Source organism: Anguilla anguilla, chromosome 6 (assembly GCF_013347855.1).
Source record: "Anguilla anguilla isolate fAngAng1 chromosome 6, fAngAng1.pri, whole genome shotgun sequence".
Classification (NCBI taxonomy): Eukaryota; Metazoa; Chordata; class Actinopteri; order Anguilliformes; family Anguillidae; genus Anguilla; species Anguilla anguilla.
In genome coordinates this window covers 53,993,018-54,017,755 of record NC_049206.1, presented here as the reverse complement: position 1 = coordinate 54,017,755, position 24,738 = coordinate 53,993,018, and the positions used below count along the sequence as shown (strand labels likewise).

Genomic DNA, 24,738 nt, shown 5'->3' with positions numbered 1-24,738 from the left:
GGTTTTTGGTAAGACTCTTTTTAGAGTGTATTTGAACTTGTGCTTGCAACACAAGTGAAGGGGTACTGCCAGATCGCTCATTTTCATCTATGAAGGAAACCGTAACAGTAAAGTTTCTGCAGCAGTTAATGCCACAAAGCCAATTCTTGTCAAAGGTGCCTTTGTTGGTCAGATAGCACAGTGAGAAGGCTTGGCACCGTACAGACCCGAGTGAGACACTCTAATGTGAATTTAGAGTGGGAAATTGGGACTCTGAGTCGCCGTACACGTTATTTTCTTTCACAAACGCTTAACTAGGGTATTTTTTTTTTTTTAGGTGAAGGCAGGTTTTTGGTTTCAGTGTTTCAGGCCCAAACTGTTGACAAGCGAACCCCTAACATGTGAGAGAAGGACTTCAGCTACGGTTAGCGAAGTCCAAATCGAACCAGACGTTGCACTGCCGCAGAAGGTCACAAACTCCACGCGGACGCGGCGTCTTATTAGTCAACTGGCGGCGCGAGCCTTGCCCCCACCCCCCCACCCCCCCTTCATCTCTCTGGCTTTACTATGCGTCGCAGATGTGGAAAATACTGTCGCCGCGCGCGCCGCCTCTTTCCTGTCTCTGAGAGGTTCCTCTCAAGGGTTTTTAAAAGCCACTTCCTCCCTCGGCGCACAGTGGAAACTTTAACAACACCAGTGAGGTTAAGGAGTCGCTTTAAAAAGTCGCGGCATCCCTTTCCCCTGCCGCCGAATATAGAAGGCTGCAGTTCTTTATCAGAACAATAGCACGCCGCCCTGAGGTTACGTGCTCTCCCCACGATACGGCGCTGCCTCTTTCCGGCCCCTAATCCGGGAACCCTGGGGCTATCGATAGCGGCCGCGGAGAATGGCGGTCCGTTCCAGAATGAGAGGGGGAGAGAGGGCCGCCTCGGTCGCCCTCCGGTCCGTGTCGTAGATCACGTCTCTCTCTCTCTCTCTCTCTGCAGCTGTCTGGAAAAACGGCGGGAGCGGTTGCTCATAACTGCTGCTGTTCCGCTCTTTCTTCTCCTTTCGTTGTTAGGAAATGAGCAATTAATCGTTTCGAGCGCAGCGCATTGCATCCTTCTGATAGGAATCTACAAATTAACTAAACAATGGACAAGCGTTTGTCTTGTGGCCCGATCTTGTTTACTGATCTTTTTTACTGTAAATCTGGCGATGATGGCTATGCTAGAGGCTAGTCATGATCTAGGGTTGAGTAAGCCAGCATCAGACCGGTATGCCAGTAATGAGCTGTTTTTCTGTGACTGTGAGTGTATAAGGGCAAGATGGTTTTACTGTAAGATGTGATGCATCTTTGTGTACCAGAAAGGCAAACATTTTGTTAATTAAAGCTCAAACTCAGTGAAAAATGGATTTTTATAATTTCTTGGAGGATAGGTGGCGGTAAAATTGATGCAGATGACCATTCATAGAAAATGGCTTTCAACTATTTTAAAGCACAATATTTCAGGTACACTGTAACACCACAAGTAATACAGAGGTCTGTATGTCACATTAAATATAAAGTAGATCCAGATGGCACCACAGATTGAACATACAGATGGTGGCCCTGGAGAGTCATGAAATCTGTCATGGATCGATCTCTTTCTTAGGATGTTTACGCTGCATTGATCTTTTACCGATTGACTCATGATTCCCATAACTGCTGCAGTCTCTGTGGCTGATTTTAAAAAGACAGACAGTTAGATCAAATGCAGTTAGATCAAAATCCATTGAGCTACAGCAGAAATAAACTGAAGACTTAACGAAAGTTCACGAAAAATAAGGCCAGGGATCAGTTGTTGATCGGTCCTTACTTTGACCTACAAATAAATTCCAGTATTCATTTTTTTTTTCTTCACAAACACAGCTTGCTAAAATTAAGCGGATGAACGCTTGTAACTAAGGACACAGTTAAGTACACAGCATAACTGACTCCAGGCCTGCATGTGAATGAAGCAGCAACTCAACGGGGCTCGGCGGACACTTCTCACCTCGCGGCTAACCTGATAGAGGTTGCTAATAAGCATTCGAATAGTATTAGCGGCGCTACGCTAGGATAGCCCCAGCAGCGAGAGAGAGAGAGAAAGTGAGGCTCGCGTGCGACGCGAGGGCTGATTCCCAGGAGTATCGCGGCAGTTGAGACTACAGTAGGAAACTGTTGTGGTTTTTAGACGGGGCGCTGGCGGCAGATAGGGATCCGAGTCGCCTCTAATCTCCTCCTAACCTCAGGTGGCTGCGACGCACGCGAGCCAACGAGAACGCCTTCGATCGTCTCCGCGGGCGACGCGTGTGCGGCGGCGCAGTCACGGCGGGTCTGAGCGGCCGCCGCCAGATGTACCGATGATCCGGAGCGTGGCGCGCGAGGAGCGTTCGGTTTGCGCCCGTCGCTGTTGTTGTTGCGATTCGTGTGCCCTTCAGTTCGATTGCGTGCTACTTTACAACTGTTGCGTGTGTTCAGTTTTGAAGTCATGTTTTTTTTTTTTTTTTTTTAAATTAAAAATGGTTTCTGGAACTTGCACGTGTGAGGGACAGAAAGGGCAGCACTTGCTTGTACAGTTAGCTAAATATGTTTATTTAATCCATATTATAAACACTCGGCATTTTGGCACTAGGGTAGCCTTCAGAAATCAGAAAACAGGTTTACACAATCTGAAACTGAAACTCACTAACAATAAATAGGAATATTTTACAGAGGAAAATGTTGACATGGACAGTGCACCAAACCCTGACCAGTAGCTTTTTTTGACAGTGTAGAATTGGCTCTTGATGTGGTGCTTCACAACAACACAGACATATTCACTTCAGTCTCTACATTAGTGCCCTGTTTTCATGAATTTTACAGCAGTCACTGGCAGGTGAAATTCTGGGCCTCTGGTCACAAATTGAGGTTTATCCGTTCCTGACCGGGGGGGGGGGGGGGGGGGCATTATCTTGACAATAGGTGCATGGTGTTCCAAAATACAAGTAAATGTCTACAATGCATGTTTTCCTGGATTGTTTTAATGTAATAGTGTCGATTACATTACAAGTTGATCAAGCTAGACTTTAATTGCATAGGGTGTGTCGCAGAAAGAGAATAGGATTGATAAGATTAAAAAAACAATCAACAAGTCTCCAGCGGCTGAAAAAAAAACCTATTTTCTTAGTCATTTCCCTTCTGAATCTCCATTTCATGGCGCTCTGTTCCTCTCAGACCCTATGAGCTGTTTCTTCCCTGGTTTCAAGATGTGTATCTGCAGTAGTCTCTGACATAGTCCCTCTCATACAGGCATGTGTTTGGACGGTGACGGGTCCTTATTTAGCTGCCCCCTTCCTTGTGGGCTCACCTCATTTCCTCCATGCCGGGCATTTCTCTGCAGCACTGCTCCTGAGACCAGGACGGATTTGCATCCCTCAGGGTTCAGCCGATGGGCACATTTTTTTTGAGCGGGCGCTTGCCAGTGTGGCCACGGATGGGGGGGGGGGGGGGGGGGGGGGGGGGGGAAGGTCGTCTCGGAGGTTCGCTCCCACAAAGGCTTTGCCGAAATTTGCATTGCTCGATTTTGAGTTTTTTTTAAATTTATTTAAAACTCTCTCTCCCCCCCCCCCCCCCCCCACCCCCACCCCTCCTTTCGCAGTTTGCTTGAAAACAAATGAGCTTTTGCTTGTTGTGGTTGTCGTAGCATCCTTCCCATTCCCCGTGTTGTGGCCAGTCTTAGCCGGACCAGCTTCTCGCTCCCAGCCCCGCCATGTCAGCCCTGGCTTCCAACATCTGGAGTTATGTCTTTCCTGTGCTGTGTCGCTTGACCGAGTCTGTCTTGCTCGTCCTCTGGGAGCTGCAGGTAAACTTGGGCTTGGCCTTTGATTTTGCCGTAGGCTGTTTGAGGGCCGGGCGCGGCTCCTTGTCTCTCCGTGTCTTTACCTAACTTCTGCGCCGTGAATGTGCTCAGCTTTACAGGTCACTCGCGTAGACCCGAGAACCAAAAAAAAATAACCAGGAGAGTTTAGAGATTATCGATAAATGACTGGATGTATTTGCATTTGTGGCTCGAGTGACAAATACAAAAGTTCCTAGTCATTTACCGCTCACACGGGTGTTTTGTAAACGGGCTTTTGTCACATCAAAGTCAAGGACTCTTGGTCTGTGCTCTGCCGGTGCGCTGTGGTGTGCTTTACTACCTCATATAAAAATGTTTGTGCTTTTCCCTGTCAGTTGTGTCAGTTGTAGTCTCCATCTGCCGCGCGCTCTTAAAACCCAGCAATGGCTGCCAGCCGTCTGTCAGCGGACCCTGGAGTAATGGCGGTTCCCCACACGCTCCTCCTCGCCCAGCGCTCTCGCACGGTTGGCGCATTTCGCCAGTGTTTAGGTATCCCGCTCCGCCTCGGCGCGCTTCATCCCGCCGCGCTCCCGTTAAACCTGTCTTCTGTCGCCCCGTCGGTGTCTGTCCGTTCGCGGAGACTTAATCGGGTTTTAAGCGGCTCACGGTGAAAAAAAAAAAAACCAAAAAAAAAAAAACCGTCAGGCCGCGGCAGCCGGCCCGGACCGATTCTGTTTCGCGTCAAAGCCGTGAGACTAACCAGAAACTCGGCCCCCGGGGTCCTTAAGGACAGGGATGAGCGATTTGCCTTTAAGCTGTAAAACCGGAGCGCAAACACACTTTTTCAACAGGTGTTAATGGCGGGTCTTTAAGGCGGCGCGGAAACAGCTATTCTGCACCGTGCTGACTGAACGTGCTGATGGAAGAAGATGAAAGATAGCGTTTTTATCAGAAATCTGTGATCTGTGGATCAAGCTGACAGAGGTCGTTTTTTTTCTCGTTTTTTCTCATGAAAGAGGGCCTTTGTGAGCCGGTTATGGAGTTCATTAGTCTGTAGACCCATAATTAAATCACGGAAGAAATGTTTTACTGCCTTTCTGTAAGTGGCTGGTTCAAAGAAAGAGTTACCCACATGACTCAAGTGCAAATCTGGCTGGATTTTCCTAAGCAAATCAGTGGGATTTTTTATCATTGTTTATTTGACTTAAGGACAGACCAAAAGATCTGCGGTGTACCTTTTGCCTTTATGTAAATAATAAATTGATTTGTCTTCGGAAAAATGGAACTGACTTTTCCACTAGCATGCGAGCATTAACTTAACATAGAGTTGAATACTGACAGGCTATGATGGAAAATGTTTTGAAAAGAACCAAAAGGTTAATCAGGCCCAGTATTTTCATGGTGAGGTTTTCCTGTGGTGGAACAGTCAAACTCAGACTTTCCTGTAATGGCTAAAGTCAAGATATTACTTTTGAAGTTCTTTAATGTTATATAATAAATAATGAGTATATGAATATATGTGAATAATCATTATTAATATGGCTTCTTTCAGAGTGGTTTCCTTAACTCTTTTAGACATAGGTCTACTCATTGATGTCAACTCAAAGGCCGTGAGAAAGTAATATTATTTAGCTTAATTAAAGTAACATTTCATTAATATATATTTACCTGGCTGGGTCTTGGTAAGTTTTAAAGCCATGGGGATTGAGAATCAAGTGTGTAGTACAGGCTATTTTTGCATGTACTCTCATAGCTACAGTATGAACAGTATCTCTTCAGTGAATGCCAGACGGCTGTTATTGGGCCTTGGTAGACCTCCATTATCGCCAGACCCCCAATAATATCAGACTAGCGTAATGCAACCAGTAATATCTGTGAGAATGGCAACTGACCAATAAAATATAAGGAGAAAAGATTCGTCCTGAAACAAGAAATCTTGAAATCCGAAAGTCACCAGGGGCTCCACGCACTCCTCTGTATCGCTGCCGGTATGCAAACATTCTCCTCCCTCGCTTGCTGACCTGTATTGTTTTTTTTTTTGTTTTTTTTTTTCGGCGGGGAACAAGAACGACGCGGAAACAAACAAACAGAAGCGAGGGTGGGGGGCCGGTCTTAACCGCGACACCCAGGCCGCGGCCGTCCCTCGGGGGGGCTGGTGCAACCCCGCGGTTCGGCAAGTTTCCACTACGTGTCTGGAGCAGGCTGTCCAGGCCGCGTGCTCGTGGGGGGTGGAGGGGGGAACGCGGGCGGCCTTCCAAGCGGCGGGGCGCCTTAGCGTGAAGGCTTCCCCCACACCACCCGCCACCCTCGCCATTCACCTCCATGCCAAAAGCCATGGTTTTTCCCTCTACCGGAGCAGAACAAAGAGCCATGTGACGAGTGGGGGGGGGGGGGGGGGGGAAGCACAGAGATAGCCATTAGCGCTTTTTGAGAGCCTGTCAGATCAAGTTTTTAACCGCAGCTGCAGCGCCTCTTTGTTTTAAAGAGAAAAAAATAATAATCTGGTGTTAATCTGCCGCACACTTCAAAGTGTGTAAGAGTGGTCACCTGCTGTGGCTAACGCGTCTGACCAGCACAAGACTAAAACCGTCGCTGTTGTTTTCCATATCATGATGTTTTCTGGAAGATTGCATTTTTTGAAAATAAATTTCTCACCCCTCCCCTTCCCTCTCTCTGCTCTCACCCTCACTTTCTCTCTCTCTCTCTCTCTCTATGTATGTATATATATACGTTTATGTGCCCTGACATGTAAATGATACCAATGGGCAGGGGCTAGAAGGCTGGCATATGTCATATGCTTGAGCCATGATGACTTGCAGGGCTTGATGACTGCGAGATTAAATTATGCCGTTGCATTCCTTAGACCAGGAGTTCAAGGCCAGAGCGGTAATTCCGCTGTAACGTAGGACGTGCGTCACTGTGGCCATCCAGATGCTAATCGCCGGGCCCTTCGGGGTTTGGGAGCTGGCCACGAGCCCCCCCCTGGACGCGCCGCGAAAGGCTTCCCCCCCCGTTTGGAAAGCACGGAGGTAACTAAGGGAAACCCCTCGTCCCGCCTCAGCCACCAGAAGTAAAGAATGCGCTCCCGGTGCCAGCGTGGAAGAGTAAAGAGGGCCTACTCAGGGGAACGGGACACCGCCGCGCAGCTCCGAAGGGAGCAACTCAGCCGGAATAGCAACACAAATTGTGTTTACTGCGTCGCGCCGTCTCTAGGCGATTTCGATCCCGACGACTGAAATGAAAACAATAAAAAAAAAAAAAAAGCCAGTAACGGTTACAGGCAAAATATACCGAGGCAATCAAAGCGAACAAGAAGCTGGGAAATGCTGTTTTCGGTTTCTTTGTGTTCCCGCTGATTTATCGTGTATCCTCAGGGGGTTGTTCGCTTGAGAAAGGCGTGATGTAGAGAGGCGATGCGTTTCTCCCGCCAGAAGTGGCAAGCGAAAAATATTTTCTGTGCGCTGCCGTTGGAGCTTTATGTAGTTTGAATGGGCAGCAAGGGGGGAGATATAATGCTTCGTGTAAGTATGTCTGCTCATTCATCCGAAACCTTGATTTTGTGAAGATAAATTGGCACTGCGAAAAATGCAGTGATCCCATACAGCATTCCTTTTACTTTAGAATTCATCTCGGTAAACACAACCTCAACAAGAGCCAACAAGCCACCCCAGCGCTTGCAAACTGTCAAGACGAACTCAGAGACGAAGGAAGAACAGCGATGTAGCACCTTGCTAGCAAGTGCAACGTCTTATTCCGCTCTTGTCAAACGTCTCTCTGCTCTTGAATGTGAGGAAGAGTCACTGACAAGCCGTGAAGATTCCACCCTCTGAGCTTCCAGTCCTCTGGAGTCAGAGGCATGTGCTGACCTGACTCGCTTCCAAAACTTGCCATCCGGAGCCATTTCTGGATCATTGGCTTCTTGGAATTTGTGTGTGTGTGTGTGTGTGTGTGCGCGCCTGTGGGTGTGTGTTTGCGTGTGTTACTTATCACAAACTACGAATGACTTCATCGCTGCTGATTGTACTAATGTTACATCTGTTAGTGATAGAGGGAAAGGAGTTATGGGTAGCTGGAAGAAATACATAAATACTTTGTGTAAAGCCCAGGGTTTTTATTTCTGTTCTGCCACATGAACAATTGAGGGTTTGACCTCATTATGCACACAAGTGCAGTTTTCACAAGTGCAGAAGCTTTCTGCGCTATTGCTACATGTGTGCAAAAATTTGTCATGGTTACAAGTAGCAGAGTGTTCCTCAACGTGAAATACAGAAACCTTAACCGGAGAACCAGATACTAGCATTTTATTCTTTTATCAACACACACACACACACACACACACACACACACACACACACACACATATATATATACACACACACATGCACACATTCACACATACACACACCCACAATGCATGGTCATAAATATTTAAGGAAGTCAGTACGTGACTGCAAAACTGAAGAGAAATATTAGCCTTAAATAATTTTACATTAAAGTACTTTTGTTGGGGGGGATAAAAAAATCGACAGTGTGTGTGCTGTGTGAGTCTGTGCTGAGGCACTTTGTCTGTTTTGCACTCGAGTTTTGTCACAGCTGGGCAGTCGGGGAATACTCTTGCGTTATGCAAATAAGTCTGGTTACCGTGGAAGCCACACCACAAAATAACACAGCGTCAGTGCACGGAAGCACATGCACGGATGTGACTGGGCTGCTTAAGTTCCCTTAGAAAGCAAGGGGGGGGGGGGGGGGTTTTTTTTTTTTTTTTCAGACGTTTAATTTATCTTGCTTCGGCACCCTAAGAACTGTTATAAATCGACTTGAATCGGTCGAGCGTGCCAAATGTCTTCCACTGCATCTCCTAAATTCCGTTTGGCGTTTCCTTACCCCATCTGCAGCCCCATTTTAATTTTAAAATCAAGTAACTGATGTATGTATCACTTGCAATGTGTAGGCTTTCAGGCATTGTTCATCTGGGGACTGCTTATAAAAAAGCATGCTAACTCATGATGCACGACAGAGAAAAACAACAGTAAAAACAACAGTATTTGAAACACAGTTCTGACAGGAAGAACTCCTGTATTTATAAAGATTTCCGATGCTATTAATAACAGAACCACCGCTGCTCTTTGTGGTGTAGTGTACAGTCAGTGTGACTCTAAGCACAGTGGGAAGTATGTATGTGGACATCAGCGATCGGCGCCATTCTAAATATTCATAATCGTCTGTTTCTTTGATTTATTTATTTTCTTAATGAAGAAAAAATGCAGCACTCTCTACTCAGACTCATTGTATGTTTATCAAGTAAACAGAGCGTAGTGTATCGAGGAATGAAAATACACTCGGTACGTACTCAAGGGTTTATTCCGATTTCTTCTTCTGCAGCACAAGTCATGGAAGAAGATAAAGAACATGGTGCACTGGTCGCCCTTTGTGATGTCATTCAAGAAGAAGTACCCGTGGATCCAGCTGGCAGGACATGCAGGTACTTTAGGCTTCCCAGGAGTCCCCTGGAGTCAGTTGGGGGAAAGTAAACTGTATAAAGATTCCTGTGTTTCAAGCCTCTTCTCAAGAAGAGGTTTGTGACGTTGAGTAGCGTAGTCAAAAATCCAAAAATATCCATGAGGGAAGTGTTGTACATATTGGGTTGGGTATTTGGAAAAGAGTTCAGTACTGTCACAAACACATGCAGGTGGATAAGATGGTGTGGGTGGCTTTTCTAAAAGGACATTACGTTGAGTCAGCGGGCCAGTGAAGACAGCACAAAGCCCTTATTGATAGAGGGGATGGCCTGCGGTTTGAGGCTAGGCAGAGGGAAGAGGGGTAGGTTCTGCAGAGAGGTGCCTGAGGGGTCTGCTTCCTGTCTGCGCAGGAAGCTTCAAGGCGGGGGCTAACGGGCGCATCCTGAAGAAGCACTGCGAGTGCGAGCAGCGCTGCCTGGACTGGCTGATGAGGGACGTGCTCCGGCCCTACGTGCCGGCCTACCACGGCGACGTGGAGAAGGACGGCGAGAAGTACAACCAGATGGACGACCTGCTGGCCGAGTTCGACCTGCCCTGCGTCATGGACTGCAAGATGGGCGTCAGGTCAGTCGCCTGACCCGCCTCTCCCCCCCCGCGTTCCGGGTCTCCAGCTTTTCCCAAATGCCAAGCCCTGGCTCACCCCCTCCCCCCCCCCCCATCCCGTCACCCACCTAGTAGCCTTTGTGATCCCGTCACCGCGGGCAACGAGCCGCCCAGGTCGACGTGAAGACGAGCTCTTCCGTCCACAAGTCGCTGGCCGCGTGGAAAATGTTAGGAAACCCCTATCAGTCCTTCCTGGTTAATTATTGCAACGCAGTTTAACAAGACCAATTTGTTTGGCCCGTCATAATCTGCCTCAGGGTTTACACTGGAGCCGCGCCAGCAGTTAGCCACTGTTTGCGTTACAACGCTGGCGTGTTTTACCCCGGTCATTTGAGCCATTGAAGGCTTGCTGTCTCATTAATAAAAGTGTCCACTGGCTGATTAGCTGCAGGATCCGCACAGCGCACGGTTAGATTACGCACGCCCCCCCCTCCCCTCCCCCGTTGCGCGGAGACCTTGGCGCACGGGGGGGTCACGAGCTCATCGCTCATTCTGCTGTTTTTTCCCTCGTCGCGAAGCCCGGCTATGTTTGTACATTTACGGACCTCTGCGGAATATCGCCGCACCGATGTACAAATATAGAGGTAACCAGATGGCCAGGATATTAGGAAGGGTCTAAGCTGGCCTGTCAGAACAAAACAATGCAGTATGATCCACCATTTCTGGCTGTTTTTTCCCCCCCTCCTTCGTTTAAAAAGTAATCACTCAGGTTGTTCTGGGGCCCTCGAGAAAGCAAAAATGCATTCTGGGAAATTGGGATTGATGAAAGAAAGCCCCTGTTCCAAAAACAGAAAATAAAACAGATCTTTTTCTTACTTGGCTACTGCTGGTAACAGCCGTGCTTTGTTATCTAAAAGAATCCGAAGTGTACCTTGATTGTTGATAAGGGCATTTGCTTTGAACACACCATGACCATAAATGTCCTTTATTTTTGGACGTACCCTCCCCCAAGTTAAGATGGGTATCTGTAATTACAGCGGGGTCACATTAGCGTGCTTGCTGGACTAGGTAATGGACAGCTCTAGGGGCTGGCCCCATGTGCGTGTGCACTGCCTCCGTAGTAGTATCACTCAGCTTGCGGTTCTACCTCAGCAGGTATGTGTGAGTTAGAGTTCGGGCTCCAGCAATATGTGTGAAAGGGCATTCAGATAATCTCACTTTGCAGGTTCCCCTTATTCTGGCTCTCCACATAGCTGTTATAATGGCAGGAGAAGTGTTACAGACTGTTTACCCCCCAACGCCCCCCGTACCTCCCCCCCAACCTCAGGACGTACCTGGAGGAGGAGCTGACGAAGGCGAGGAAGAAGCCGAGCCTGAGGAAGGACATGTACCAGAAGATGATCGAGGTGGACCCCGAGGCGCCCACGGCGGAGGAGCACGCCCAGCAGGCCGTCACCAAACCCCGCTACATGCAGTGGAGGGAGACCATCAGCTCCACCGCCACCCTGGGCTTCCGCATCGAGGGCATCAAGGTGAGCGCTGAGGCAGGGAACGCAAGGACACGCTGATGCTCGGTTGCACGCGTACCCACACAGCCACACACACACACATATGTTCACACACACACACACACACACACACACACACACATGCATGCACACACATACACACAAACTAATGCTCACATGCACATGCACACACACACACACACACACATGCGTGCACACACATACACACAAACTAATGCTTACATGCACACACACACACACACACACACAAATGCTCACATGCACATAAAGGCATGCACACACACACACACATACACACACACACTCACATGTCCACACACAGACAAATGTGCATACGCGTGCAGACATCCACACGCATACACTCTGAATCCTCCCTGCCCTGAGTCATGATGGAGATCTAAGGCAGAAATCTGACAGCTTTGAAACTGAGAATCGACAGCGGCGAATCAGATGAAAGATCAGCCACTTAAAGTGCGAACACACACAGACACCCACACGTGCACGTGCGCACACGTGCACATGCTCACAGGCTGTGAGCCCCCTGTGCACACAGTATATTGGATCATTTCCCACGCTAGCCTGGAGAAACACATAATACAAGGATAATCACCTGTGCAATATTGCATTTGACTTTGATTCAATTTGCAGTTTGCAGTTATTGTGGTTGTTCTGGTGTCCGTATTAGTCAGTGGTGCATTTGTTACTCCACGGGCCTCCTTTTCCCATTGGTTAACCGAAAGGTCTTTGGAACATCCTGGAAGCTTTTTTTTCCTGAAAACAGCTGCGGACGGGGAGCGTGCCGTGACGAGACATGTCAGAATTGTGCGTTGCAACATCGTTCGCCGCCTGAAACGGCTTCATCGCCCTGGGCAACAGAGCTCACAAGTAATTGCGTTTCACGCCGGTTGTCAGGGGCGACGGAAGAGCGGGTCTCCTCCCCTTGGGCGTGTGTCGGCGCAGTTGAGTGTTTCTGTCATAAGAGAGGCCTGGTCATGGCACCTCCATTGAATGGTGACATCAGGTTCTGACACCCAGAGACTCCCACGACTTGCCATCGGCTTACCCTAGGCAAGCCTTTGTTGACGGAAAGCTTGCGGAGGAGCCCCCATTGTGCGAGCAGGTGATTGCGTAAGCCAGCTGGGTAAGCCGTCAAAAAGATGCTTGTGAGCACATCCTCGATTAAATTATGACCGGGGCTATTTTTGCACCCAGGTGTCAAAGAGCAAAGACTGTCCCGGCCTTATTTGGCCTTGTTAACGGTGTCAAAATACGTCTTCATTAATGAAGTCCCGTGTCTTGGATGGCTGCATAAATAGTAAGGATTGGAGCAGAGGTTTTCCATTTTCATGGGGCCCAGTATGCCCATAGAAGGTGGTGTTCATGCGCTCGGTTGTCATGGCACCAGTGGTTGCCCATGGCGATCATTGTTTTGAGACCACGCAGCTGCTGCTACAGCTGTTGACCTCAGCTTAATGTCTATAGTTTTGTCTGTAAATTATGAGATTATAGATGGAAGAAATCTGATTGGGAGAGCTGTTCCACCCCCCCTCCCCACAACCCAGACTTAAGAAAAGTGTGTGTGTGTGGGGGGGGGGGGGGGGGGGGGGCAGGAGGTGTAGTTTGTAACGTCATCAAGATACACTACATGGCCAAAAGTATGTGGACACCTGACATCCAACATCTTATCCAAAATTATGGGCATTAATATGGAATTGGTCCACCCTTTGCTGCTATAACCTCCACTGTAATGGGGTGGCTTTGTACTAGATGTTGGAGCATTGCTGCAGGGATATGCTTCCATTCAGCCAGAAGAGCATTAGTGAGGTCGGGCACTGATTGGGCGATTAGGCCAGGCTTGCAGTCAGCTTTCCATTTGATCCTGAAGGTGTTGGATGGGGATCAGGTCAGGGCTCTGTGCAGGCCAGTCAAGTTGTTCTATACCATTCTCAAAGATTTTCCATCACTGGAACTAAGGGGCCAAGCCCAAACCATGAAAAACAGCCTTAGACCAAGGGGTGTCCAGATACTTTTGGTCATATTGTGTAACAGAATCAGATTTTTTAGTAATTCAGTTGGTCTGTGAGTTTCTGTCAGGTCAAACCAAGCACTCGAATGACGAAGTCACATCTGCCGACGAGGGGGTCACAGCTGCGTGATTCCCTGCTCTTGAAACTTAAGCATCCACCTGTTCGGTTCCACATTTCTCAAACCTCCAAAACGTTCCACCCCCCCCCCCCCCCCACCACCACCCCATCTTTCCTCCATATTCAGAAAGAAGACGGGACGGTGAACAGGGACTTCAAGAAGACCAAGAGCAGGGAGCAAGTGACCGAGGCGTTCCAGGACTTTGTCAAGGGAAACGAGAACATCCTGGTAGGTTCACGGGTCCCTGCTTGTGACGCACGTATCCTCTGAACCGCTGCCAAGGTTGGGGGGTGGGGGGGTCGGGGGGGCTCCCGAGGACTGCCCGCTCTATTAATAGAGCGGGACCAAGCCTGGCCTTCAGCCGCCCTCTGGTGCGTCGCACTAGGAGGCCATAAAACAGCATTGTGGAGCTGTGCGGTCAAATTAGACTTCGTTTCTAGTTTGTTGACTGTATTATTCTATTCTGCACATCTGAAACTGAGGCCTGAATTACTTTTCATTGTACTGTAATTCAAAAGTTTGCTCTGTTATTAAATGGGCTCTTCTCTTTCCAATACTCATACCTACTGACTGGAAGAGGTGGACATTTAAATGAGTTTTAGAACTTCAGTGAAGTTACACAGCACTGTGCCAATAACAGCTTATTTCAATTTTATTTGCATTTTGTTTAAGAATAACACTCTATAGTCTACAAACAGGTTAATTGTAATGGGTTTCAGAGTTAAATTAAGGCGACTAAGGTTAACTGCAATGCAATTCTACACCACAGATTCATACATTTAGTCATGAGATTATGAGATAATGTATTTGACCTTTCTCTAACCTGCGAGTGTCTTGGAAAATGAAAGGAGACTGGAAATTGATTTAAGATGAAAAGGCTTTTATGTAAATTAATTAGGGATCTCACATTTGATAGTGCATAATGAGGGTATTAGTTTTATTTCTCGCTGAAACAAATTCAGGATCGGTCTTGCGGAGATGTTACGGGAGATAATTTATGGATCAAGGACAATGCGTCTGGCCTTGGCTGCTCATGAGTAGAGTGTTCACCAGCTCGCTAAAATGTGACCGTCACACTTTCCCTTGGTGCCTTGTGAAAATGGGTTTTAATCACATTTAACAGGGAACAGTGCTTATGGGCGGATAGGAGCGAAGCCAAAAAAAAAAAAAAAAAAAAGAATTTTGATCCTGCAACATGGAATTTTAGGAGTTTAATTAATCGTGTTCTGTCAACTTTGAAACTGAGAGGTAATAAAACAGTCACTGATTCGTAAAACAGTCACATTAGTACCTCTCCAAGTCATGAATTGAGTGCACACAAATGAACACCCAACCTAAAACAACCGCACGCAGACACCCACACCTATGTACAAATACAGCCCTGTTCAAATAAATGGAAACCAAGCAAACAGTTTCAGAACTGTCATAGTGGCGATTAGTTGTTACGGGAACAGGACTGCTGTGGCCTTTACCCATTGTCCTGTACCTATGTGTCATGTAATTTACTGTTTGTGTATTGCATTGTTATAAACACTGGCTGCCGGTACGCCTGTAGGCTCGGTAGGTGTTCCCAAAAATTTCCTGGACTAACAATGAATGACTCCTCTCCGCTTGTTGTTTTTTTTTTTGCTCCAGAAATGTTATCTCAGCAGACTAAAGGAGATCAAGGACACTCTGGAAAAATCTACCTTTTTCAAGACGCACGAGGTAATTCTCTCTCTTTTCCTCCCCAGATGTGGGCTATTGTAAGCGGTAACGTTCACCGAAACACGAGCACTTAAAAAGCCGCCCTTCCCTGCAAATGCACCCGGCCCGACGGGCCGCACCACGGCAACAGTCGCTGTCCAAAAAAAAACAAAAAAAAAAAAAAAAGCACATTAACAATACGACCCACCCAAGAAGGACACTGAGTGTTTTTCATGGTTTATTAAAGCCGCGCATTATTCCAAACACTGCTGTGGAACGGATTAGCTCCGACGACAAACACTCAGATTCCTGAAGCTAAAAGACGTGGGTGCAGCTCAAGGATGGGCAGGGTGAGGAAAATCTGACTGCAGTTTAATAATATGCGCTACTCTACTAAAAGTGGGCGGGGCTACAGGCAGTTTTCATAAACAGAATTCTGGGAAGATTTTCTGCTCCCAGTCCAGCCTGAGAGTTTGCAGCTGTCTGGGTCAAGGGTCACGCAGGCCTTCCCTCGTCTCTCAGTGAAGGTTTATGCGTGCACTTCGGGCCATCCCATTGGCCACGGCCCAAAACCGGTCAGCAAGCAGCGCGTATAAAGCTGGGAGTCTAAAAAAGGCAGTTTTCTATGGTCCCTGGAGACATGGATTCCCCCACATTAAGTCTGTATAAGGTTCCCTCTGAGGAAACGCGGTCTGGGTGCGCGCCAGCGTGTCGAGCTGACCATGGGAGAGCCCGAATCGGAACAGGCCGTTGGTCTTTTAAGACCAGCCAATCAGTGACATTCCTGTTTCGCACGGTGTCACTATTTACAGTACTCTGTGATCTTCGTTAATGAGGCTTCCGTGCGACTCACTATCACAGACAAAAGTGTAGACAAAAGTGCTTTAAAAAGTCACAAGGTTCACAGTGCTTATTTTCCTTTTGGACAACTTCCTTTAGAAATGATGATATTTATTTTACTAAAAACAAAATTGCAGGACATGCATAGTCTGGCTCAGTATGATGTTTTATGTAATGCAGAAGAAAACTTTTTTTTTTAAAGGAGACCTATTCAAATTGAATTCTCAAGCACTGAAATGCAGTGTGTTCATTTCAGTGCTTTATGTTTCAACTATTATTACAGTATTAAAATTCATGCGGCCTTTTTTGTAGTTCCAGGCCATCTTGTGTTTCCTGCGATAGCAAGACCATATTGAATTTGAGAACATGAATTTGTGACCTTGAAATGTCCTGAAATCGATATTTTGAATACAGTCCTACACCTTCATCTAAAGTGCATGAAGAGGTGTCTTGACTTTGACAAGTATACTGGGTTTCTGCCATCAATTGTCATACAATAACAATTTTAACTTTTAAACTGTGAATGAGCTTATATGATAAACAGAATGTACACAGATACATATGAACACAAGTGAAGAAGTGGGTAAGATGTTTGTGTGAATAAAAACTGTCGGCATTTATAAGTGCCATCTGATAAATTGACCTTTATAATAAGCTGAAATATTTGCTTAAGGAATGTCTGTTTATTTAGTGGGCAGTTTATTTAGATAGCTGTCATAATATACATGGCATTTTTACAGGTGTCTATTGAACCATACAATAGTGAATAGGATCATACCACAAAAGGACAGGATTAATAAGTAGTGCTTATGTAATTGCTATTTTTATATATATAGTATACGGTTGATGGAATTGTATTTTTAAAAAAGAAAAAAAAAGAAAGAGGAACAGAAATAGCATTGTCAGGATGTTATCTAACTGCTAACTCCTAGTTCCGGACCTCGGTTGCCTTTCATAATCTTATGAAAAATGTTTCTTAAAAAAAATGTTTTTTAAACCTGTCTATGTGTCTCTCTACTCCCCCTCCCCCCCTCCTCCTCCTCAGGTGATTGGCAGCTCTCTCCTCTTTGTGCATGACAAGCGAGAGCAGGCCAAGGTGTGGATGATTGACTTTGGGAAGACCACCCCTCTTCCCGAGGGGCAGGTCCTGTGCCACCGGGCCCCCTGGGTGGAGGGGAACCGGGAGGACGGCTACCTGTGGGGCCTGGACCACCTCATAGACATTCTGAATGACATGGTGCCGGTGGACGCCCACTAGCCCCTCCCACTAGCCCCTCCCCCCTAACCTGGCCGGGAGACTCACACTACAGGGACTCCTCTGAATTCCACAGAAAGCTACTGTCTGTCCCTCGCTAAAAAAACAAAAAAAAAACAAAAAACAAAACAAACAAACTGCATCCACATGAGTGTGTGTGTATGTGTGTGCGCGTGTGTTTCTGTAGATGTTGTACATATTTGAAACATTCTCAGAAAAAAAGGCATTTGGTTAGGTTTAAGGGGCTCTCCCTCACAAATGTATATTTCCACAGATCTTAGGGCAACATGTTTTAATTTTATGTTTAAATAGTTTTTTTTATCACTATTTAAAACAGTGAAAGTACCTTCTCATTGATTTTCTAACATTTGCCATTTATTTTTATTCTTAGACCACTTTTAAAATATGTTTTTAATACATCATGTCGGTTAACAACCCAAGTGGCCTGTTTATGAAATAATGACTCAGAACGTTCAGAGAGCTGTGCGGGAAATCCATGATTTTATCTAGACGTTAAAAATAACATTTTGTGATGTCATTATGGGTATCCTCCCCTGTTTGGTTGTTAGGTAGCATTCTATCTAATTTAAAAAGTAGAGGCATTGTTTGCCCAGTGTTGTTAGTAAAGCATGTACATGAGTGGACTAAACAGATATGGGAAATAAATGACTGCACTGAAGCAAAGACTGAATATGCACTTGAATTTACTTTGGATGGATTTTCTTTTCTTCTTAGTAAAAACACAACCCCCACAAAAGCCGTCCAAACAGGAAATATTTGTCTATGATCTGACATTAGTTCCTACCGCTCTATTAAAACATTTAGAGTCGAGCAGAGTGAAATCTGAATTTCCCATAGAAAAGGACGCCGTTGATGTTTTGGGGTGGGAGGGCAGAATGTTTGACACTCAGTTACAGAAAGGGGGCACTTCACCGGGCCAGAGTCTGAGCTCTTTAGACTTAAGTGCTGTGAAGCAGCAGGCCACCCATAACTACAAGTCAGGAGAAGCTGTTATTCTCCGAACTGCCGTTGCTAGTTCCCATTGCCTGAAGGAAAGCCTTCCATCCCTCAGTACTGCGGTGTCTTAAAAGTGCAGTGTAACTCATTGTTTACTTTTGCACGCAATTAACATGCATTTATTTTCCCCTCACTCCACAGAGTTAGCTTTGGGATTTTTCCAGCACCACGTCTGGTTTCGCTTGCTACGCCGCAGCCATGGCTTGTCAGAATCCACACACAATGCTGTGTGCCACTTCAAATCGCAGTCAAGCCCTGCAATCGTGTAAAGGATTTGCGGCTGAGAACATTTGCATTCTGTGACTAGATGACTGTTTGGGATGGGGAAATCGGGGGATGATGTTTACAAAGCAAATGCCCCGCTCGTATGGCAATTGCTTCCCGAGTGTTGAAACAGACTGACCCAAATACAAAGCTGGTAATATTCATAACATTATCAGTGTATATTCATTCGGACCCCGCCTACAAGGTTTTCCCCATTTAATTTTACATGGAATCCAGAGAGAATCACATTCAATACTACATTTTAGGAACAAATATTGTGACTTCATCCGTATGAAAATATATTTATGCACAGTAAATAGGGACAAGGTTTTGACACTTGAGTCTTATCAAGTTATCCCATTTAGTAGTTTCAGTGTCAGTTGCACTGTGAATTTTACTTATTCGCAGGACAGTGGAATAGGCATAACCTTTACCGTGGCAGCTAACCTTTTACGGGGGGGGAACTGAGAGGAGTCAGCGTTTGAACGAGTAGCCGGCTAAAAGTCCAGAGAAAGTGCTCACTTCCCTCCCAATGTGTGGTGTACGTCTCCCCAACACACTTCTCAAAAGAGGTCTGTACTGACAGAGAAGCGTGGTTGCGGGGCAGGCAGGGGGTGGAAGACTGAGTGCCCATCTCAAAGACGCTTTGATGACTATAACCTCTCGCAAAAAGAGCCCCGAGGTATCCAACAGTGAAGCTGGGGTACGGCGAGATCTGCTGAGCGCACGTACACACGCTCTGAGAGCTGGTTTGCATTGTTGGTGCCTGGTATGTTGGTGTCAGTCAAATTTATTTTCTGTTCTCTGTTGTTAGTCAACAAAAGTCATTCAAATACTGGAACATGCACACTGGAAAAATAGCCTCATTACTAATTGTACAATAGAGATTGCAGTTTTGTCTATTAACTGCGGGAGATTGACTTTTTACGTTAAATACTTAGTTGTACAACTGGAAATGACAATCAGATCCTTGTAACTGATAGTACTACCTAATGATAGTCTGCCCCCTGCAGGTAGTGCTGGGAATCAAATAAATCATCTGGATCTAATTAATGAATGTTCTTTCCTCCTCATTAGTGAGCCTTTCTTTGCAAGCTTTATGATGTCTAACATTTTCAAAAGAGATATTATTTTTCTGCAAAGAAATATTTTCATTTTCCATATCTAAAAGGAGAGAGTCAAAAACCTTCCAGGCCCTTGTCTTTCATTATGCGTAAAATCTATTTAGTATTGTAAAAACACACACACGTACACACACACACACACACACACACACACACACAAACAAGTAATTCTCTGCAGGCTCTTGACTGCCTATAGTGCCCCTACTAGCTCCATACAGAGTGATCCATCAGATCACAGCTCGTAGTGACAAAACACCAGCTTGGGCAGCATGGTGGTGCAGTGGTTAGCACTGGTGCTTTGCAAGATGGAGGTTTTCGGGTTTGCATCTTCTTTTTGTGTTTGCATAGGTTTCCTCAGGGTGCCCCAGTTTCCTCCCACCACTGGAAGACATGTACCCCAGGGACTACATATGAAAATTTGCATCCCTGGCTAACTCTGGTAAATTTACAAAAATGCTACAAATGAGAATCGTCCCTGTCAACTAAAAATAGGCATTTTGGTGTGGAGAGTTTGTTCTTTACTCTTTGTGAGTTCTTTGTGTGTGTGAGTACCTTGGATTAATCTTCAGTCTTATAAGTGTCCCCCCTTTCACTGGAAAAAAAAAAACTGACCCACTGAGTAAATTCACTGTTAAAATTCAGGTAATTGTGCTGGATTAGCCACAAAACAGCAACGGTGGTTAAGCTCTCAACAAATGTGCATGTGGCCCTCTAGTGGCAGCTGTGGGAACACAAAAAGTGTGTTCTTCACTGGCCGAGCCTTAAGCGGAGATGGAAGACTGAATGTGGAATCTTAGAGAATTCATTGTGCAAGAATCACCTACATTGTCTTAAACATAACCATATTTATTACTTTGTGATGTTTGCACAAGAACACTAAATGTAGCTGCATGTTGTTTTTTTTTTTAAATTGAATTCTGTAATTATCCAAAAGGTGATGGTTGTATTCAGATTATTTTGAAAGTTAATCACTTTCTGCAATACAGGCACAGTTAACGGTTTTATGAAAATGTAAATATGTCTTGTAGTTGAGCAAGCAGTGTAGAGTTCTCTACGAATAGTTTTTTTTTTTTTTTAACACCCTCACAGTGATACTGTGGGCTAGATTTAGTATGGATTGTTCATAGACAGCTTTTCATCTTCAGTGAAACAAATGTGATGCCTTTGTAATATTCTGAGAGACTAACCTTACCCAAGCCCTTCAGCTTCCTGTACTCAGATGTTGTCATTTAATAGACCTTCTTTTCGTAAGCATATCACGTCATGCCAATCCTAGTGCGAGATATGCTTTCCTTTACGATGTTACAGTAAATCGTTAAAATGTGATCTTTTTCTGTTGCTTTTATTTTTAAAACCCTAATTTTCTAACTTAAGAGATTTGACTATATTAGATAAGTGCTTCCTCCCCACTGAAAGTAGTGTAAAGGCACAACATTTACAGTGCCCTCCATTAAAGTTGATTCCACAGCCAGCTTTTAATGAGCGTGTTCATTTGGCTACATGCAAAGCAAATAGCCTAATTTCCCGATATCATGCTTGACCTATTTTCCGCAATTAATTTGAATGTGAGACTTCATTTTTATTCTGTTTGGCTAGGCTGAAAATTATGTTCTGCTTTTTCCCTTTACAGGATGAAATTCTATTAAGTGAATTATATGGCTGTGTCCAAGACAACAGATTTAATACCACTTTTTGGAGACTGATGGGATGGATTCCTTAATTTATGCTCTAAGCCATCATAAGTGCAGACCGTCTGTTCAATCTCCTCTTACTAACTGCATAATGTGTCTGTGCGGCCTGTCTTTTGGAAGAATGGTCATCTTTCCGGTTTGTGGACAACATGGTCGACAGGTAGAATGTCCCTCACAATGCAATAAATCCTTGATACTTTTCATATGAAAAGAGGGAAGTTCAGCCACCTAGTGGGTTATAAGTGACATAGAAAAGACTTGCAAACAGATTGTGGATGGGTTAAACTTCAGGTTCCTTAGAGACATAGGTCATCAAGGCATGTCTATGTAATAAAGTATCACAGAAAATAAGCAGAACACAACCTGCAAGCCACAGCGAAGTACATCATTTCTCTCACCTGCGTCCTATTCACAGTGTTACTGGAAGAAACTGCGAGGGGCTTTTCTCGCGAAATGCTCTGCTTCCTTATTTAGTAATGCTTGGCTTGAGTCAGAGTCCTGGCTTGCAGCCTGAGATATCGCGGCCTGGAGACCCGGGAGTTTGGAGAGGGGCCATTGCTTTCGCCCGCCCACACATCTCTGCTCCGATGGCTTGCCGGAGTAGTTCACAAAGCCCAAACACGCAGCTGGCGTTTTTAAAGCGACACACTGATCGCGGGGGCGGGTGGTCGGAGAACGCGGTTCACCCAGTCTGGAAGGCGTAGAATCGACAGCGCTTTCGACGAACCCGATTTACGGCCGCTTCGATTGCAATCAGAAGTTCTTTATGGTCAATTCTTGCCGAAGCAGAGGTTCCTATCTATTACAGTTGTCTTTTAAAAGTGCTGGCTCAGAGCTCTCGTTTACTCTTACGTCCATAGGGATGGCATCGCCCCTTCATCTTGTTGACACCGAGCAGGATTTATGCAGACCGCTGGTAAATGTTCCGCGTGGGTGTTGCCTATATTTAGAGTGTGATGAAGGATCGGGTAATGGGCATTGCCTGCGACGTTAATGTGTTGCTATGAAGGTTTAATAGTCCGTTGGTGTATGGCTATCTTGGCCCCCGTTTAATCTGTCAGCTGCCAGTCAAGCCATGTTTTATTTGCTTATTTAAATCTTTAATTTTTTTTTTTTTTTAGGTGTTGTGGAGTCTTGTATTCTAATGAAAAAATATTTATGTATTAATTCATCTATTAACAATTTTATACATTAGAGACTGCAATAGGCACTTGCTATGCAAAAAAAAAAAAAAAAAACCAAACAAAAAAAAACCAAATCGTCTCACTAATACAGAAAAAAAAAGTTATTTGTGACGTATGCGATTCACTGAAATAAAATACACCCGCATCAGAGGGGAAGATTGTGTCACGCTCCATTTTGGTTTGGCCTTAGCATCTCCAGGAATGTGGTGGTGTTGATGGCCAAATTAAATTGGTTGTTCATGCACCCCGTTTCCTTGGCCTAAACCAGCTGTCCGTCGGGTCTTCGGTTTGACACCCCGGCTTTGAAGGCTTATACAAAAAAAATGGAAGCAAGCGCTGCATCATAGGCCGAAACAGCATAGACGCAATCTATTAAGTATGAAAGTTGTAGGCCTGTACAACTTATATGCAACTTGTACACTCAGTAGTAGGCAAGTGCACAGATTCAAACATGCCGATAGTCTCCCAAAGTAAACTCAATCGGGCATTCTTATGACGGAAACACGTCAGTGGGATGTTCATCACCCGACCGCGTAGAGCGACGAGGGTTTATCAGCGTGTGCTCGGACTCACGAACGAGCCGTTTAAACCGTGACGTCGCTAGGGATGTGCAGCAGCCGGTCACGGAACGCTGCAGACGGTACATTCCAGAACTGACCCAGAGACAGGCCTCAGCCTGGGAAAAAGAGGCGGAAGAATGCAAACACAAGCTAACGGAACCAGCTGCAGTCAGAAAAGAAAATAAAATCACACACCACAGGAACAGAAAACAGAGCGGCTTTGACATTAACTAAAAGCAAGGCTAAATAATCACACAAATAACCAATTCATTTGTAAGCACTGGGATTTTTAAGAAAGCACTTTGCTGGATACGAAGCCTAAATTTGCACTGCTTTATGGCAATTTCTCCAATAAGTGAAAATATTTCGCTCTCTGGGTTTTATTTTTTTATTTTTTAAGTTCTTATCTTTACAGCAAATGTCATTATGGTAGGCCTATGGCTTATTTGAATATTGAGAATAACAGATTTGTAACTGTGGAAAACCAAATTAGGCACATTACCACAGAGATAATTAGCAGCCCCAAAGCACCCCAAAACAAGAATGATGCTGTTGGCTCAGAAAGCGATCAGATGGTCAGTTTATAAAATAAAACATTGTGTTGATCACTTTCCTACTGAATTGTGCATAACAGTACCAGATGCTCAGTTGCATCACTGATCCATAACGGTCTGAGCTCAGAATGCCCCCCCCTATTGGCTTCTCAATTTACAATTAAATAAAAGCGGCTTCGGGTTCACAGCGAAAGTCAAAGAATCACAGATGCCCAACACAACAAATGGCTCTCCGAGCCCACACTGAAGTGCGCAATGAATCATTGTAAAAAAATTAATTTAAAAAAAGGGAAAAAAATGTTCCAGAACGCCCCGACATGCAAAACAAAAGGTTGAGGTTGTGGCCTTATATTTGGTGATATTGCAGTAACGAAGGGAACGGCACGCGGTAATTCTGTGAAAATTGCGCTTCGCGCCCGCGAGAACATTTCCACACATCCTACTCCACACCGTATCCGCCGAGGGCTTTGTTTCTGTCAGCTCAGACCTGCAACAGAGGCAGCTGAAGTGAGAACGAGGCCTCTGATTGGACACAGCGGAAGCTCACGACCCCCCAACTAGTCTGATTGAGTGACATCACAGACGGCCGGTTGCCAGGTGACACCGGTCCGCACCTTTCTTTATACATCGCGAAAATGGCATGAGTGACGCTCCCAGGTATTTAGGACCATTTGCAGTGCTCTCCAGATCATTTTTTACAATACAGTTCTTATAATGAAATTACTCTTTTTTTCAGTGGGGGATAAAGCAGGTTCATTAGTGAGAAAATTACAGTATTGGATTCTACACTTACACAATAGAGATGGTTCCAGCACAGCTGCAGCAGTCGTGATAACAGAAGAGCTATCCTTCCATATTCCAGTTATCTCGTACAGCAGGGGCCAGCAACCGTGATCCTGGAGCACTGCAGGGCCTGATGTTTTTGTTTGTGTCTTGAAACCAGCCAATTTATCAGACAGTTAATAAAACCCAAGAAAGCAGGTGATGTGGGTTAATTATGTAATCAACTGCTGCAATTGAATTAAGT

The 24,738-nt window shown here is 45.5% G+C and overlaps 1 protein-coding gene across 1 annotated transcript in view; it reads left to right on the top strand.

Moving 5' to 3' along the window:
• The window catches only part of itpkb (inositol-trisphosphate 3-kinase B), a 36,942-nt gene extending 15,751 nt beyond the window's left edge, over window positions 1-21,191 (top strand). The window contains exons 3-8 of the mRNA XM_035422801.1: window positions 9,183-9,282; window positions 9,670-9,883; window positions 11,190-11,394; window positions 13,663-13,764; window positions 15,172-15,243; window positions 17,108-21,191. Coding sequence (XP_035278692.1) covers window positions 9,183-9,282; window positions 9,670-9,883; window positions 11,190-11,394; window positions 13,663-13,764; window positions 15,172-15,243; window positions 17,108-17,320 — 906 coding nt within the window. The 3' untranslated portion in view covers window positions 17,321-21,191. The remainder of the gene's footprint in view (window positions 1-9,182; window positions 9,283-9,669; window positions 9,884-11,189; window positions 11,395-13,662; window positions 13,765-15,171; window positions 15,244-17,107) is intronic.
• Window positions 21,192-24,738: the final 3,547 nt, after the last annotated feature.